This window comes from Odocoileus virginianus, chromosome 14 (genome assembly GCF_023699985.2).
Source record: "Odocoileus virginianus isolate 20LAN1187 ecotype Illinois chromosome 14, Ovbor_1.2, whole genome shotgun sequence".
Taxonomy (NCBI): Eukaryota; Metazoa; Chordata; class Mammalia; order Artiodactyla; family Cervidae; genus Odocoileus; species Odocoileus virginianus.
Window position 1 is genome coordinate 45,549,870 of NC_069687.1, and position 14,000 is coordinate 45,563,869.

The 14,000-nt window shown below is 39.6% G+C and overlaps 1 protein-coding gene across 5 annotated transcripts in view; it reads right to left on the reverse strand.

Moving 5' to 3' along the window:
* The window catches only part of ANKRD55 (ankyrin repeat domain 55), a 106,458-nt gene extending 104,226 nt beyond the window's left edge, over nt 1–2,232 (reverse strand). For 2 of the 5 annotated variants that reach the window (XM_070476701.1, XM_070476700.1), the window contains exons 1-2: nt 2,097–2,232; nt 1,703–1,793 (exon numbers count right to left, since the gene is read on the reverse strand). In XM_070476701.1, coding sequence (XP_070332802.1) covers nt 1,703–1,760 — 58 coding nt within the window. In that variant the 5' untranslated portion in view covers nt 1,761–1,793; nt 2,097–2,232. The other 3 variants (XM_070476697.1, XM_070476698.1, XM_070476699.1) reach the window with 3 other exon arrangements.
* Nucleotides 2,233–14,000: the final 11,768 nt, after the last annotated feature.

A 14,000-nucleotide genomic window follows, 5' to 3' on the forward strand; every position in this document is an offset into this window, starting at 1 on the left:
TTTATACATTATTTTAGATTATTGCAACAACCTTGCTAGGTAAGCATCATTTCTTCAATTTTACTGTTGAGGCAGTTAAGGCCCAGAGAGGTCAGGTAACTTGCTAAGGTCACACAGTAAGAAGTAGTTGTTCTACAATTCCAACCTATTCTGCCCGTGCTATTTCCACCGTACCACAACACCTCTGGAGAGAAATGATTGAGAAAGAAAGATGGAAGTCACAGGGAAAGAGTTAACTTACAAAGGTGGGGAATCAGGCCTACGGTGGAGAAATAGTTGTGAGTTGCTCACATGAAAGGTGCTGTAAGAAAATAAATATTATAAATTAATATTTTAACTGTCTTTTGGGCTCAGTCTTGTTAGGAGCTACAACACTGGAATAGATGAATTCATTATGAAGGGCTAGTTCTTCATACTCAGTTCTAGCTCCCTCAAATTAGCCTTAATAAAAATAAACCTATTGTGTTCCTGTTTGGATTACATAACTCAATAATGTCGTTTTTTAGCCAGTTTGAGGTCTTTGGGTTTCAGCGTATTTTCACTCTTGCTGATTGCCATCACTAGCACAAACAAAGAGAAAGGATGCAGTGGGCACAGCTGTAGCAATCACTTTGTCTACAGTGTTCACATTCAAATACTGTGTGAATCGGCACATTCTGAAGATACACACAACATATGCATCAGGCAATTGCTCAGAAATCTAAATGTAAATCTGTAACTTGACAAAGCACTGAAAAATAATTCACCCATGAAACCAGATGTAGCTTGAAGAATAGGTAGTAAACACACTATGGCCTAGAGCAGGAAAAGGGGGAAAAAGAATTTTCTTAATGAGTCTTTCATGGACCACCATTTTCAGCCAAAACAATTAAATAACCAAAGGATCTTAGCATTCTGAGGAATACTCAGATGTTATTGAAAGTGGTTTAGGTATCAGATATTTTTTAAAAATCTTCTAAAAATATTTATTACACTTAAAGAATGGAAATTTCCTGCACTTACAAAAGAGAAGGTGCATGATTACACATAGGTATTTATATATATATATAGACAAACTTCATATGCAGAATGTACATGCATAGGCTATATGGCTGAATACATGTTTTTTTATGAGAATAGGTCAATTTCACAGTAATTTTTTTCATGTTGAAAATTACCTCCACATTGGAAATTGGGAATCAGAAAGATATATCCTTTCACTGCAAATAATAACATGTCATTACACAACCTCAGAGGAGATAATGCATCAACAGCAAGATAAATTTGGGCAACATCTATTCCTGGAGGGAATCAAGAGATATTTACAAAACTATAGCAATGCGATACTGGGTTAGTAGATTGAAATATATATATATGATTTTTTCTTTTTATGTTGCTTACTATAATGTATGTATTTTTTAAGATCTGAACAAAAAGCTAATGAGAATAAAGATGGTACTATCTGAAATAACTGGTTTGCGCTTGATACCCAATTTTTAAAATTTGTATGTAGGAGCACTATAACAAGACTAACAGACCATAAGCTTGTTTTTCCCTTGCAAATGCTTGTCAAATGAGAAGTGAACATTTAGAACAGGTTTGTTTTCTATGTGAAATCCTCTTTCTGCATCACACACACACACTCTCTCCTTGTAAACTGCAAATCCCTACATTGAACTAAAGATGCAAAGAACCAAAGGATGAGTTAAAGCAGCATTTTTACCTTTCTGTTGATCAAATACAGATGGAGTGCTGAAATCCATGGTTGCCTGTCTCATCATCTACCATCAGAATGGCAAAAAGGATCCAGGTCTCTAGAGAGGAGAAAACACCGTCTCACACGTTACAGTCAACACAGCAGTCAGACACAGCAACCCCTGCCAAGCCCTCTGTTTGAGAATTCAGCATGCATCAGAGCTGCAGGTCGTTGTCAAGGCAAATAATGAAAATAGGTAAATGTTATTCCTCTAATACCTGACAGGAAAAAGACTTACTTCTTGTGGTCTCACTCATCAGCTATCCCCGTGTGTAAGTTATTATACACTCTCCAGCCCCCAACAAAGAGAGAGAAAAAAAGCTCAAACCCTGAAAAATGGTGTTCATGGAGGGCCACCTGCCTTGGATCTGGGCCAGGAAAATACTGGAGGTCACGGAGATTCAGCAGCTGGTGTGTTGCTTTAAACCAAAAGAAATCTCAATGGGTGAGTGAGGATTCACAGGGCCAAACAGAGCATGTGCAGAGCTGCCAATGCAGTCTGGATTCGGCTGTGTTCTTGGGGGAGTGAGAACTGCATTTGGGTCATGTGAGCAGAGTGCCATCTCAATGGAATAGCACGTAAATATTGTAGCAGGAGGCTGCTGCCCATGTGCTGTATGGAGTCGTTACAGGCTTTCCCCACTCATCTCTAGTCTCCCTTCCACTCTGTTCTCCAAATGACAGGGAGGATGGGGGAAGGAAGTGGCATTTGAAAGCTTGCATTTCAGAACTCAGATATCCATAACGATAAAATTAAAACAGTGTGCAATCGCAAGGGTGTTTAGTATTATATGTGGTGGGGAAAAAAGCCTCAAAATCACCTGAATGTGTATCATTTGAGGAGCAGCTTGAATAAATGGTAGCAAACTCATACTCTAGATTTAAAACTCTGAAGTAAATCTATATGAATTTATTTGGTAGGATGATTCTATTAACAAATGGAAAAAGTTATATATTCATTTGTTTACATTTTTATTAAACCACCAACCACCTATTGTATATATAAATACGTGTATATATGTTCATAGGAGCAGAAGAAGGTGTATGAAGATATACCATTAATACTGGTTCCCTCAGGGTCTTCCCTGGTAGCTCAGCTGGTAAAGAATCCACCTGCAATATAGGAGACCCTGGTTCGATTCCTGGGTCAGGAAGATCCCCTGGAGAAGGGATAGGCTGCCGACTGCAGTATTCTTGGGCTTCCCTTGTGGCTCAGCTGGTAAAGAATCTGCCTGCAATGTGGGAGACTTGGGTTTGATCCCTGGGTTGGGAAGATCTCCTGGAGAAGGCAACGGCTATTCACTCCAGTATTCTGGCCTGGAGAATTCCATGGATGATATAGTCCATAGGGTCACAAAGAGTCAGTCACGACTGAGTGAATTTCACTTTCAGGGATTGCAATTACAGTAGGAGATTTCTAACTTGTTCTTTTTCTACCTCTGTATATTTAGGCTTATCATAATAAGCCTATTATTTTATATTTGTTATTAAAAACCTGATATAATAAATTCGAAACAAGCAAAGCTCTACATTCAAGACAATCAGATATTTGGAGAAGTCCAACAGTCATGTAGAAGATGCTCTCATATATGCTGTTGATAATGATAATAATTTAAACTTTTTAATTAGTGTGTGACTATAAAAATAAAAGCAGAAACCAACAGTCTTTTTCAATACACAAGCTTCTTTCTTATCTCTTGCCTCACACATTTTCCGCATCAACACACTGTCTGGCCTCAGTTCCTTGTGACAATACTATGACTAACTCACTTTCCTCATATCAGCCTTCCCCCTACAAATGCCCTGTGTTCATTTTACTTTAAAAGCAGGCAAAACCTACTTCTTATAAATCATTACCCAAAATGTGCTCCATAGATGTATTTCTTAAATTTTCCAGTGCTGTGTGTCTTTTTTTTTTTTTTTCCATTAAATGTGAAAATCAGACTTTTGGGACTGAAGAGTGAATTGGTGAAGACGTTTTGGCTTAAGCTAGTGGATATTCTGCTAAGGAGAGATGGCCTAAACTCACCCAACTGACTGAGGTAAAAGGAGTTGTGGTTACTTGGTCCCAAACACTAGAAAGATTAAGGACTTAGATTAACTTCTTTTTAATTCATTTGTTCATTAACTCATCAATGGCTATGGAAAGACTACTACGCTCCAGTTATTTTGACAGGCACTGATGATGCAGCTGGAAGCAAGATAAGAAAGATCTCCAGGCTCGATGAACTTCACTTTGGGTATAGCTTCTGCTTCTGGCTACACTGCAGGAATAGGGACTGGATTTACCCTCCAGTTCAAAGAACTAGAAAACTAAACAAAATATTTGAAGTGATGTTTTTCAGACAGCAGGCAATGTAGACCAGATATCCCTGGGAGAAGAGAAGTGAACTGCATCTGATGAGTCTCGCTGGCTGCTTGGGGAGAATTTTCAGGCTGGGATGAACAGGGAGCATGCGGTGGATTCAACGGTGGCCCCACCACAAAGATGCATCTGCTTCTTAATTTTTAGAACCTGTGAATGTGACCTTATTTGAGAAAGGGGTCTTTGCCTATGTAATCAAGTTAAGGAGCTCAAGGTGAACGCATCTTAGATTATCTGTGCGTGCTAAGTCACTTCAGTTGTGTCCAACTCTTTGTGACCCTATGGACTGTAGCCTGCCAGGCTCCTCTGTCCATGAGACTGTTTAGGCAAGAATACTGGAGTGGGTTTCTGAGCCTTCCTCCAGGGAATCTTCCTGACCCTGGGATTGAACCCTTGTCTCTTACATCTCCTGCATTGGCAGGTGGGTTCTTTACCACTAGCACCACCTGGGAACTCCTAGATTATCTGAGTGGGCCCTAAATTCAACGACAGTTGTCCTTAGAAGAGATAAACATAGTGAAGTCATGTGGCCAGCGATTACAATGATTCAGCCACAAGCCAAGAAGGTATAGTTGAAGCCACTATAAGCTGGAAGAGGCAGGAACAGACTGCCTCCTAGAGACTTCAGAGATAGTATGGTGCTGTTGACACCTTGATTTTGAACTTCTGGTCTCTAGACCTGTGAGAAAATAAATTTCTATATTCTCAGCCACCAAATTTGTGCCAATTTGTTACAGCAGCTTCAAGAAACTAACACAGAAGAGGGCTTCCCAAAATAGGTGCAAGTCTCTGTAATGTGATATTTCTGTGCCCATTTATATCATTACCAAAGCCAAACGAAAATACAGACAATTCCATGTTTGTTAAAGGGCTGTTAGGGGCTCATTTTGAAGAAAAGTGTCAGAGTAAAAAGGACACGAGTTTGTTTTTTGTTAGCTGTGTGATTTGGGCAAATTATATAACTTTTTGAGCCTGTTTTAATCTGTGGTGTGCGTACCCCACCCCCTAACTTCCTGTGAGAGTTCTTATTGCTCAGTCCACTTCTCAGGCTGCAAACAGAGAGAGAATTTTCTTCTGTAGAACCAGAGCCAAGTGTAAGATAACATTTGGTTGTTTTTTTCAAGTGTGTTTTGAATAAGGCCATTATTCAGACATATTCACACACTTTTCACAGATATCGGGTGCCTGTGATTCAGTAACTCTTATCTGTAACGTAGGAGGGAAGAAGGGAGGTCTGGGTGACTGCAAAATCTGGCTGTGTGCTCCCTCTCCAGATTATCTCTCACCACCCTCCCTGTTCTCACATCCGGCCACACTGGTCTCCTTTCCGTTCCTGGGTCATGCCATGCCCTTTCCCAAACTCCCAAAACTTTGCTATTTTTTCCCTTCACTTGGAATGCTTTCTCCCCGGTTCAAATGTCACTGTTACATCGAGGCTTTCTCTGACCACATTTTCTAAAATAGTCTTTCATTCCTTCACCCCATTTGTCACTTCCTTCTTCAGCATGCCACTTGGTGGATTAACAATGAGGAATACCCTCACCAGGAAGACAGGCCTTTGCCCATGTACAACATCTCTCTAGTTCAGTGCTTCTCTGACTACCTATGGTAAAGGTTGCTATTGTTCAGTAGCTAAGTCATGTCCAACTCTGCGATCCCATGGACGGCAGCACGCCAGGCTCCCTTCACTATCTTCCAGAGTTTGCTCAAACTCATGCTCAGTGAGTCAGAGATGCTATCTAACCATTTCATCCTCTGTTGTCCCCTTCTCCTCCTGCCTTCAATCTTTCCCAGCATCAGGGTCTTTTCAAGTGAATCGGCTCTTCGCATCAGGTGGCCAAAGTATTGGAGCTTCAGCTTGAGCATCAGTCCTTCCATTGAATATTCAGAGTTAATTTCCTTTAGGATTGACTATTTGATCTCCTTGCAGTCCAAGGGACTTTTTTTGGTCAGAACTGTTCACTATGACCCGTCTGTCTCGGGTGGCCATGCACAGCATGGCTTATAGCGTCATTGAGTTACTCAAGCCCCTTCACCACAATAAGGCTGTGACCTATGAAGGGGTGTGGTAAAGAACCAGGTTTTCAAATTTTCAAAGCATCATGAAACTGATGCATTAATAAAAATATGATAAAAAATAATTTAAAAAGAAAAACTGATTTATAGACGGCAAGCCCCAATCTTTATTATTAGATTCAATAGGCATAAAGTTATATCAATAACTGTAATCCAAACAAGGAATAATAAAAGAATTTTTTAAAAGCACACATTGTTCATTGAAAGTACATTTAGTCATTAACATGCTATGCCATCCAATATGGTAGTCACTAGCTACATATGACTTTTTAAGTTTAATTAAAATTAAAAGAAATTTTAAAAATCATTCCTTCAATCACAGCAGCCACTGTGATTAAATTTTGTCATAATTAAAAACTTTAGTTCTTTAAAAGATGCAGGTAAGAAAATGAAAAGAAAAAAGACAGGAAGAAAATATTTATAAAACATATCTAATAAAGGATTTGTGTCCAGAATACAGGCTTCCCTAGTGTCTCAGTTGGTAAAGAGTCTGCCTACAATGCAGGAGACTTGGGTTCAATCCCTGGGTCAGGAAGATACCCTGGAGAATGGAATGGCAACCCACTCTAGTATTCTTGCCTGGAGAATCCCATGGAAGGAGGAACCTGGCAGGCTATACTCCATGTGGTTGCAAAGAGTCAGACAAGATTGAATGACTAACACTTCACTTCACTTCATCCAGAATACACAAAGAATTCTCAAAACTTAATGATAAAAACCCCTAATTTTAAAAAGAACAAAGATTTGAACAAAGACGTCACCAAAGAAAATATATAAATGGCAAGTAAGTATATGAAAACATGTTCAGCCTTATTGCTCATTAGGAAAGGCTAAATCAAAGCCACAATGAAATACTACTACACACTTACTGGAATGTCTTTGAAAAGCTAAAAATGTACTGTTTGCTGGTGAGGATGGTAGAACTGTGACACATTGCTGATGGGAATGCAAAATAACCCAGCCATTTTAGAAAACAGTTTGACTATTTCTTAAAAAGTAAACATAAATATGGCCCAGATATTCAAGTCCCTGGCATTTACTTAAGAAAAACGAAAACATATGTTTTCACAAATACCTATATGTGAATGTTTATAGCACTTTATTTTCACCTCAAACTGGAAACAGCTCAAACATTCAACAGCCAGTAAATGAATGAACAAGCTATGGTACACCCATATCCTGGAATACTACTCAGCAATGAAAACAAATTAAGTCCTTATACATGCAAAGAATGAGTGAATCTTAAATGCACTTGACTGAGTGAAAAAAGCCTGATTCAAAACACTACATTCTGCATATTTCCACTTGTAAGGAATCCTTGTAAAAGATACAGAGACAATAGAAATCAGAGGAGTGCCTTCCATATGGGAGGGAAAGGGACAAAAGGTACAAAGGGACCAGAAAGTACTTTTGCAGTGATAGAAATACTCTCTATCTTAATTATGGTGACAGTTATACACTCTCTATTCACTTGACAAACTCAGAGAAATAAACATTTCAATAGGGTGAATATTGTTAAATCATATCTCAATAAACCTCAAAGAATAAACAATATAAAATACATTTCTGTAATTTAAATAATAATGTTATCCTAAAATGTTTTAAAACACACTTGTAAAAATTCAAATGAATGAAAATAGTAAGTTTTAAAAATAAATAAATGTGAAGAAAACATAGGTAGTACTCTCTTTGATAAAGGTCATAGTAATACTATTTCAGCTTTCTCTCTTCAGGCAAAGGAAACCAAAGCAAAATCAAACAAATGGGAATATCCAAGCTAAAAATCTTTTGCACAGTGAAGGAAATGACCAAAAAAGGAAAAGGTTATCTCACTGCATGGGAGAAGATACTTGCAAAAAATATATCTAAGTTATTAATTTCCAAAATATTCAAAGAACTCCTACAACTCAACATAAAAAAAAAAAATCAGATACTTGACTTAAAAATGGCAGAGGATCTAAACATTTTTCCAAAGAAGACATACAGATAGCCAACTGTCACATGAAGGTGTTTAATGAAAACTAATCATCAGAGAAATGAAAATGAAAACCACAATGAGATATCACCTCACATCTGTCAGAATGACTATTACCCAAACGGCAGTAAGTAACAAATGTTGGTGAGTATATGTAAGAAAGGAAACTCTTGTGCACTATTGGTGGGAAGGTTAATTGATATAGCCACTGTGGAAAACAGTATGGAGATTCCTTGAAAATTAAAAATAGAGCTACCTTCAGTTCAGTTCAGTCACTCAGTCGTGTCTGACTCTTTGCTACCCCATGGACTGCTGTATAATCTAGCAATTTCACTCGAGTATTTATCTGAAGGAAAGAACCTCACTAATTGGAAAAGATACATGCACCCCTGTGTTCATTACATAGCCAAGATGTGGAACTAAATGGCAACCCACTCCAGTATTCTTGCCTGGAAAATCCCACGGATGGAGGAGCCTGGTAGGCTACAGTTCATGGGGTTACAAAGAGTCGGACATGACAGTGACTTCACTTTCACTTTCACTTTTCAAGTGTCCATCAATAGGTGGATGGGTAAAGAAGATATAGATGCACAATGAGATATTACTTAGCCATGAAAAACGAACTCTTGTCATTTGAGACAGCATGATGGACTGGGAGGGTACTGTGCTAAGTTAGATAAGTCATACAGAAGTATACAAATACTGTATTGATTTCACTTACACGTGGGATCTAAAAAACAAAACAAATGAACAAACATAATAAAACAGAGACTCACAGATACAGAAAACAAACAGATGGTTGCCAGAGAAGAAATAAATATAAATAAGTGCTTATTTTTCTTAGATTTGTATACACATTTAGATTGTAGTTAACAAACTAACCTTAAAATATCATGTATTTACCACTATCCTACTGTGTGTGACTTTCCATACCAGTGTGAGAGAGCACCCAACACGGTCTATACCATGATCATGGAGACAAGCCCCTTACCACAGGCTTGGAGATGTGGCAATGTTTAATTGCTACAGCCATTTCTAAATGGTTATGTTTATAAGCACTCTCAATTTTTTAGCGTATCTTGTATTGAACTGGTGACAAGCCAGGCTAGCACCAGTGGGGGCTCACACTTTGCATAAGTTTGGTTTAAATTTCTCTTCCTTTGACTCTTACCACGATGGCTTCTTCCTACCATCCAGGTCTCAGCTCAGAGAGGCCTTACCCAAACTCTAAATTCTATGTAAGCTGACTTCTTGCCCAACTCCAATAGCAGTTAATAAAATGTCTTCACTTTCCCTTCTGTGGCTGCCACTATCTGTAATTACTGTGCCTTTCATTATATCTTCATAATGTCTTCTGCTGCCACCTGCAATAACTGACTTAATAACATTCTTTTTATGGGCTGCCATTCCTCTCCTGTATGACATCCACCCATCCACCTTTCCTTCTCATTTCCTTCTTCTTTCTCAATAAGTCACTTGCATTGGAATAATTGTCCCAGGATCTTCTTCTGGGAAAACTCAGATTAAGACATTTCTGCAGGAGAGGATGAACTTCATAAAGACCCTCGTCTACTTTGTCCACTGTGTGACCCCAGTCCAGCTGAGTGAGGCACAAAGGGAGTGCTAAAAAATATTTAGTGAAGGAAGGACTTTATTAATGGACTTCCCTTGCCAAAGTCGATGACTTGTTGTTCATTGACAATGTTGCATTAGAACTCAATTAACCATTGCATATTGGAATACTTTCTTACTAAGAACTTTCTGGTGAGTTCTTCTGATATCCTTGACAGTTTCCTGTGTAAACAAAAAACCATGTATTTGTGAATTTCAGATGTGCTGCCATGTTTCAATAATATTCTGATAGTGTTGTAAACTGAGGGTGAACTTCCAGAGAGGTTTCAGGTATTCCTACATTTTATTCAGGTGAAACCAGAGCCTTCACTGGGATGAGCTCAAGTTAAGGAAGTGGGAGCGACAATGGCAGCATGCAGGCAGTGACAGGCCTGGGCATCAGACAGCCCTGAGTTTAAGTTCCAGCTCAGCACATTTCTAGCTTTGTGATACCGAGCAAATTACTTAACCACAGTTATGAATGAAGATAAAAAATATTTATCTCATAGGATTGTTGGAAGAATTAAAACCCAATAAAGTATGCAAAGTGCAATTGTGAGAAATTGGGATTATGCATTTGTTTTAAAGAAATCTGTTGAAGTCACTTACCTATTTTACTGAAAAATGCCCTTAGGTTTATTTCTGATTTTAGAAGGATATGCATAGCCTGTTTTTCTGGTTAAGTAAAAGCAGACCAAGGAAAATCAGTAGGTTAATTATTCATAAGACTAACAAAGTCAATCTCTTAAAACAAACATGGTTACAACCTTAAGGGACCAAATATAGTTCTCTACCACAAACTTTCTAAAATCTATAAATTCTTGTAACAAATAAAAGTCTGTAAAGTCAGAAGTCCTTGGATCTATGAACTTTCAATATTTTATCATGTTTTCCTGTACTGAACAGACTCTATAATGCCAAGGTGACAGGTAAGTGTAGCTTAAATTTAAATATTTTTTGATAACTGGCATGTAATTTTTTTGAAACTCTTTATTTTGAAATTGACTTAAAGGCCAATAACTAACCAGTACTTAACATTCTCAAAGAAGTTCAGTCAATATCTTCTTTATTTAAAACTTATCATTAAGATTCATGATATATAATTTTAATTAAAATTTTAATCAATACTGACTTAAATAATTCAGATTTTTTCATGTTTCTACAGTACTTGCTATCGACTGAATACTTATGGTCCCCCAAATTTTGTATGTGGAAACCTAGTGCCCAGTATAGTGCTGTTAGAAGGAAGGGCCTTTGGATGGTAATTAGATTATGAGGGTGGAGCCTTTATAAATAGGATTAGTGCTCTTACAAAGACTATTTTTTTGAGATTTCAATTAATTCTTCAGTTCAGTTCAGTTGCTCAGTCGTGTCTGACTCTTTGCGACCCCATGAATCGCAGCACACCAGGCCTCCCTGTCCATCACAAACTCCCGGAGTTTACTCACTCATGCCTATCAAGTCGTGATGCCATCCAGACATCTCATCCTCTGTCGTCCCCTTCTCCTCCTGTCCCCAATCCCTCCCAGCATCAGGGTCTTTTCCAATGAGTCAAATTTTCGCATCAGGTGGCCAAAGTATTGGAGTTTCAGCTTCAGCATCAGTCCTTCCAATGAACACCCAGGACTGATCTCCTTTAGGATGGACTGGTTGGATGGCCTTGCAGTCCAAGGGACTCTCAAGAGTCTTCTCCAACACCACAGTTCAAAAGCATCAATTCTTCGGCGCTTAGCTTTCTTCACAGACTCTCACATCCATACATGACCACTGGAAAAACCATAGCCTTGACCAGATGGACCTTTGTTGGCAAAGTAATGTCTCTGCTTTTTAATGTGCTATCTAGGTTGGTCATAACTTTCCTTCCAAGGAGTAAGCATCTTTTAATTTCATGGCTGCAGTCACCATCTGCAGTGATTTTAGAGCCCTAAAAATAAAGTCTGACACTGTTTCCACTGTCTCCCCAACTATTTCCCATGAGGTGATGGGACCAGATGCCATGATCTTAGTTTTCTGAATGTTAAGCTTTAAGCCAACTTTTTCACTCTCCTCTTTCACTTTCATCAAGAGGCTTTTCAGATCCTCTTCACTTTCTGCCATAAGGGTGGTGTCATCTGCATATCTGAGGTTACTTATATTTCTCCTGGCAATCTTGATTCCAGCTTGTGCTTCTTCCAGCCCAGCATTTCTCATGATGTACTCCGCATATAAGTTAAATAAGCAGGGTGACAATATACAGCCTTGATGTACTCCTTTTCCTATTTGGAACCAGTCTGTTGCTCCATGTCCAGTTCTAACTGTTGCCTGCTGACTGGCATATAGGTTTCTCAAGAGGAAGGTCAGGTGGTCTGGTATTCCCATTTCTTTCAGAATTTTCCACAGTTTATTGTGATCCACACAGTTGAAGGCTTTGGCGTAGTCAATAAAGCAGAAATAGATGTTTTTCTGGAACTCTCTTGCTTTTTCGATGATCCAGCGGATATTGGCAATTTGATCACTGGTTCCTCTGCCTTTTCTAAAACCAGCTTGAACATCTGGAATTTCTCAGTTCACATATTGCTGAAGCCTGGCTTGGAGAATTTTGAGCATTACTTTACTAGCGTGTGAGATGAGTGCAATTGTGTGGTAGTTTGAACATTCTTTGGGATTGCCTTTCTTAGGGATTGGAATGAAAACTGACCTTTTCCAGTCCTGTGGCCACTGCTGAGTTTTCCAAATTTGCTGGCATATTGAGTACAGCACTTTCACAGCATCATCTTCCAGGATTTGAAACAGCTCCACTGGAATTTCACTGTAGCCACTAGCTTTGTTCATAGTGATGGCTTTCTAAGGCCCACTTGACTTCACATTCCAGGATGTCTGGCTCTAGGTGAGTGATCACACCATTGTGATTATCTGGGTTGTGAAGATCTTTTTTGTACAGTTCTCCTGTGTATTCTTGCCACCTCTTCTTAATATCTTCTGCTTCTGTTAGGTCCATACCATTTCTGTCCTTTATTGTGCCCATCTTTGCATGAAATGTTTCCTTGGTATTTCTAATTTTCTTGAAGAGATCTCTAGTCTTTCCCATTCTGTTGTTTTCCTCTATTTCTTTGCATTGATCACTGAGGAAGCCTTTCTTATCTCTCCTGGTTATTCTTTGGAACTCTGCATTCAAATGGGAATATCTTTCCTTTTCTCCTTTGCTTTTCTCTTCTCTTCATTTCACAGCTATTTGTAAGGCCTCCTCAGATAACCATTTTGCCTTTTTGCATTTCTTTTCCATGGGGATGGTCTTGATCCCTGTCTCCTGTACAATGTCACTAACCTCCATCCATAGTTCATCAGGCACTCTGTCTATCAGATCTAGTCCCTTAAATCTATTTCTCACTTCCACTGTATAGTCATAAGGGATTTGTTAGGTCATACCTGAATGGTCCAGTGGTTATCCCTACTTTCTTCAGTTTAAGTCTGAATTTGGCAATAAGGAGTTCATGATCTGAGCCACAGTCAGCTCCCAGTCTTGTTTTTGCTGACTGTATAGAGCTTCTCCATCTTGGCTGCAAAGAATATAATCAATGTGATTTTGGTGTTGACCATCTGGTGATGTCCATGTGTAGAGTCTCTCTTGTGTTGTTGAAAGAGAGTGTTTGCTATGACCAGTGTGTTCTCTTGGCAAAACTCTATTAGCCTTTGCCCTGCTTCATTCCGTCCTCCAAGGCCAAATTTGCCTGTTACTCCAGGTGTTTCTTGCCTTCCTACTTTTGCATTCCAGTCCCCTATAATGAAAAGGACATCTTTTTTGGGTGTTAGTTCTAGAAGGTCTTGTAGGTCTTCATAGAACCGTTGAACTTCGGCTTCTTCAGTGTTACTAGTTGGGGCATAGGCTTGGATTACCGTGATATTGAATGAGCGCCAGGCTGCGACAGCGCAGGAGCGGCGGCCGAGAGGAGCTTCCCCACGCCCGAGGTCAGGGGTGGCGGCAGAGAGGAACTACCCCACCCCGGAGGTCAGGGGCCCCGCCCGAGAGGAGCTACCCCACCTCCAAGGAGCGGCTGCTGCGCGGGCGCAGGAGGGCCGAGAGGAGCTACTCCACGTTCAAGGTCAGGAGGGGCGGCCGTGAGGAGATAGCCCTTGTCCGAGGTAAGGAGCAGCGGCTGCGCTTTGCTGGAGCAGCCGTGAAGAGATACCCCACGTCCGAGGTGAGAGAAACCCAAGTAAGACGGTAGGTGTTGCGAGAGGGCATCAGAGGGCGGACACTC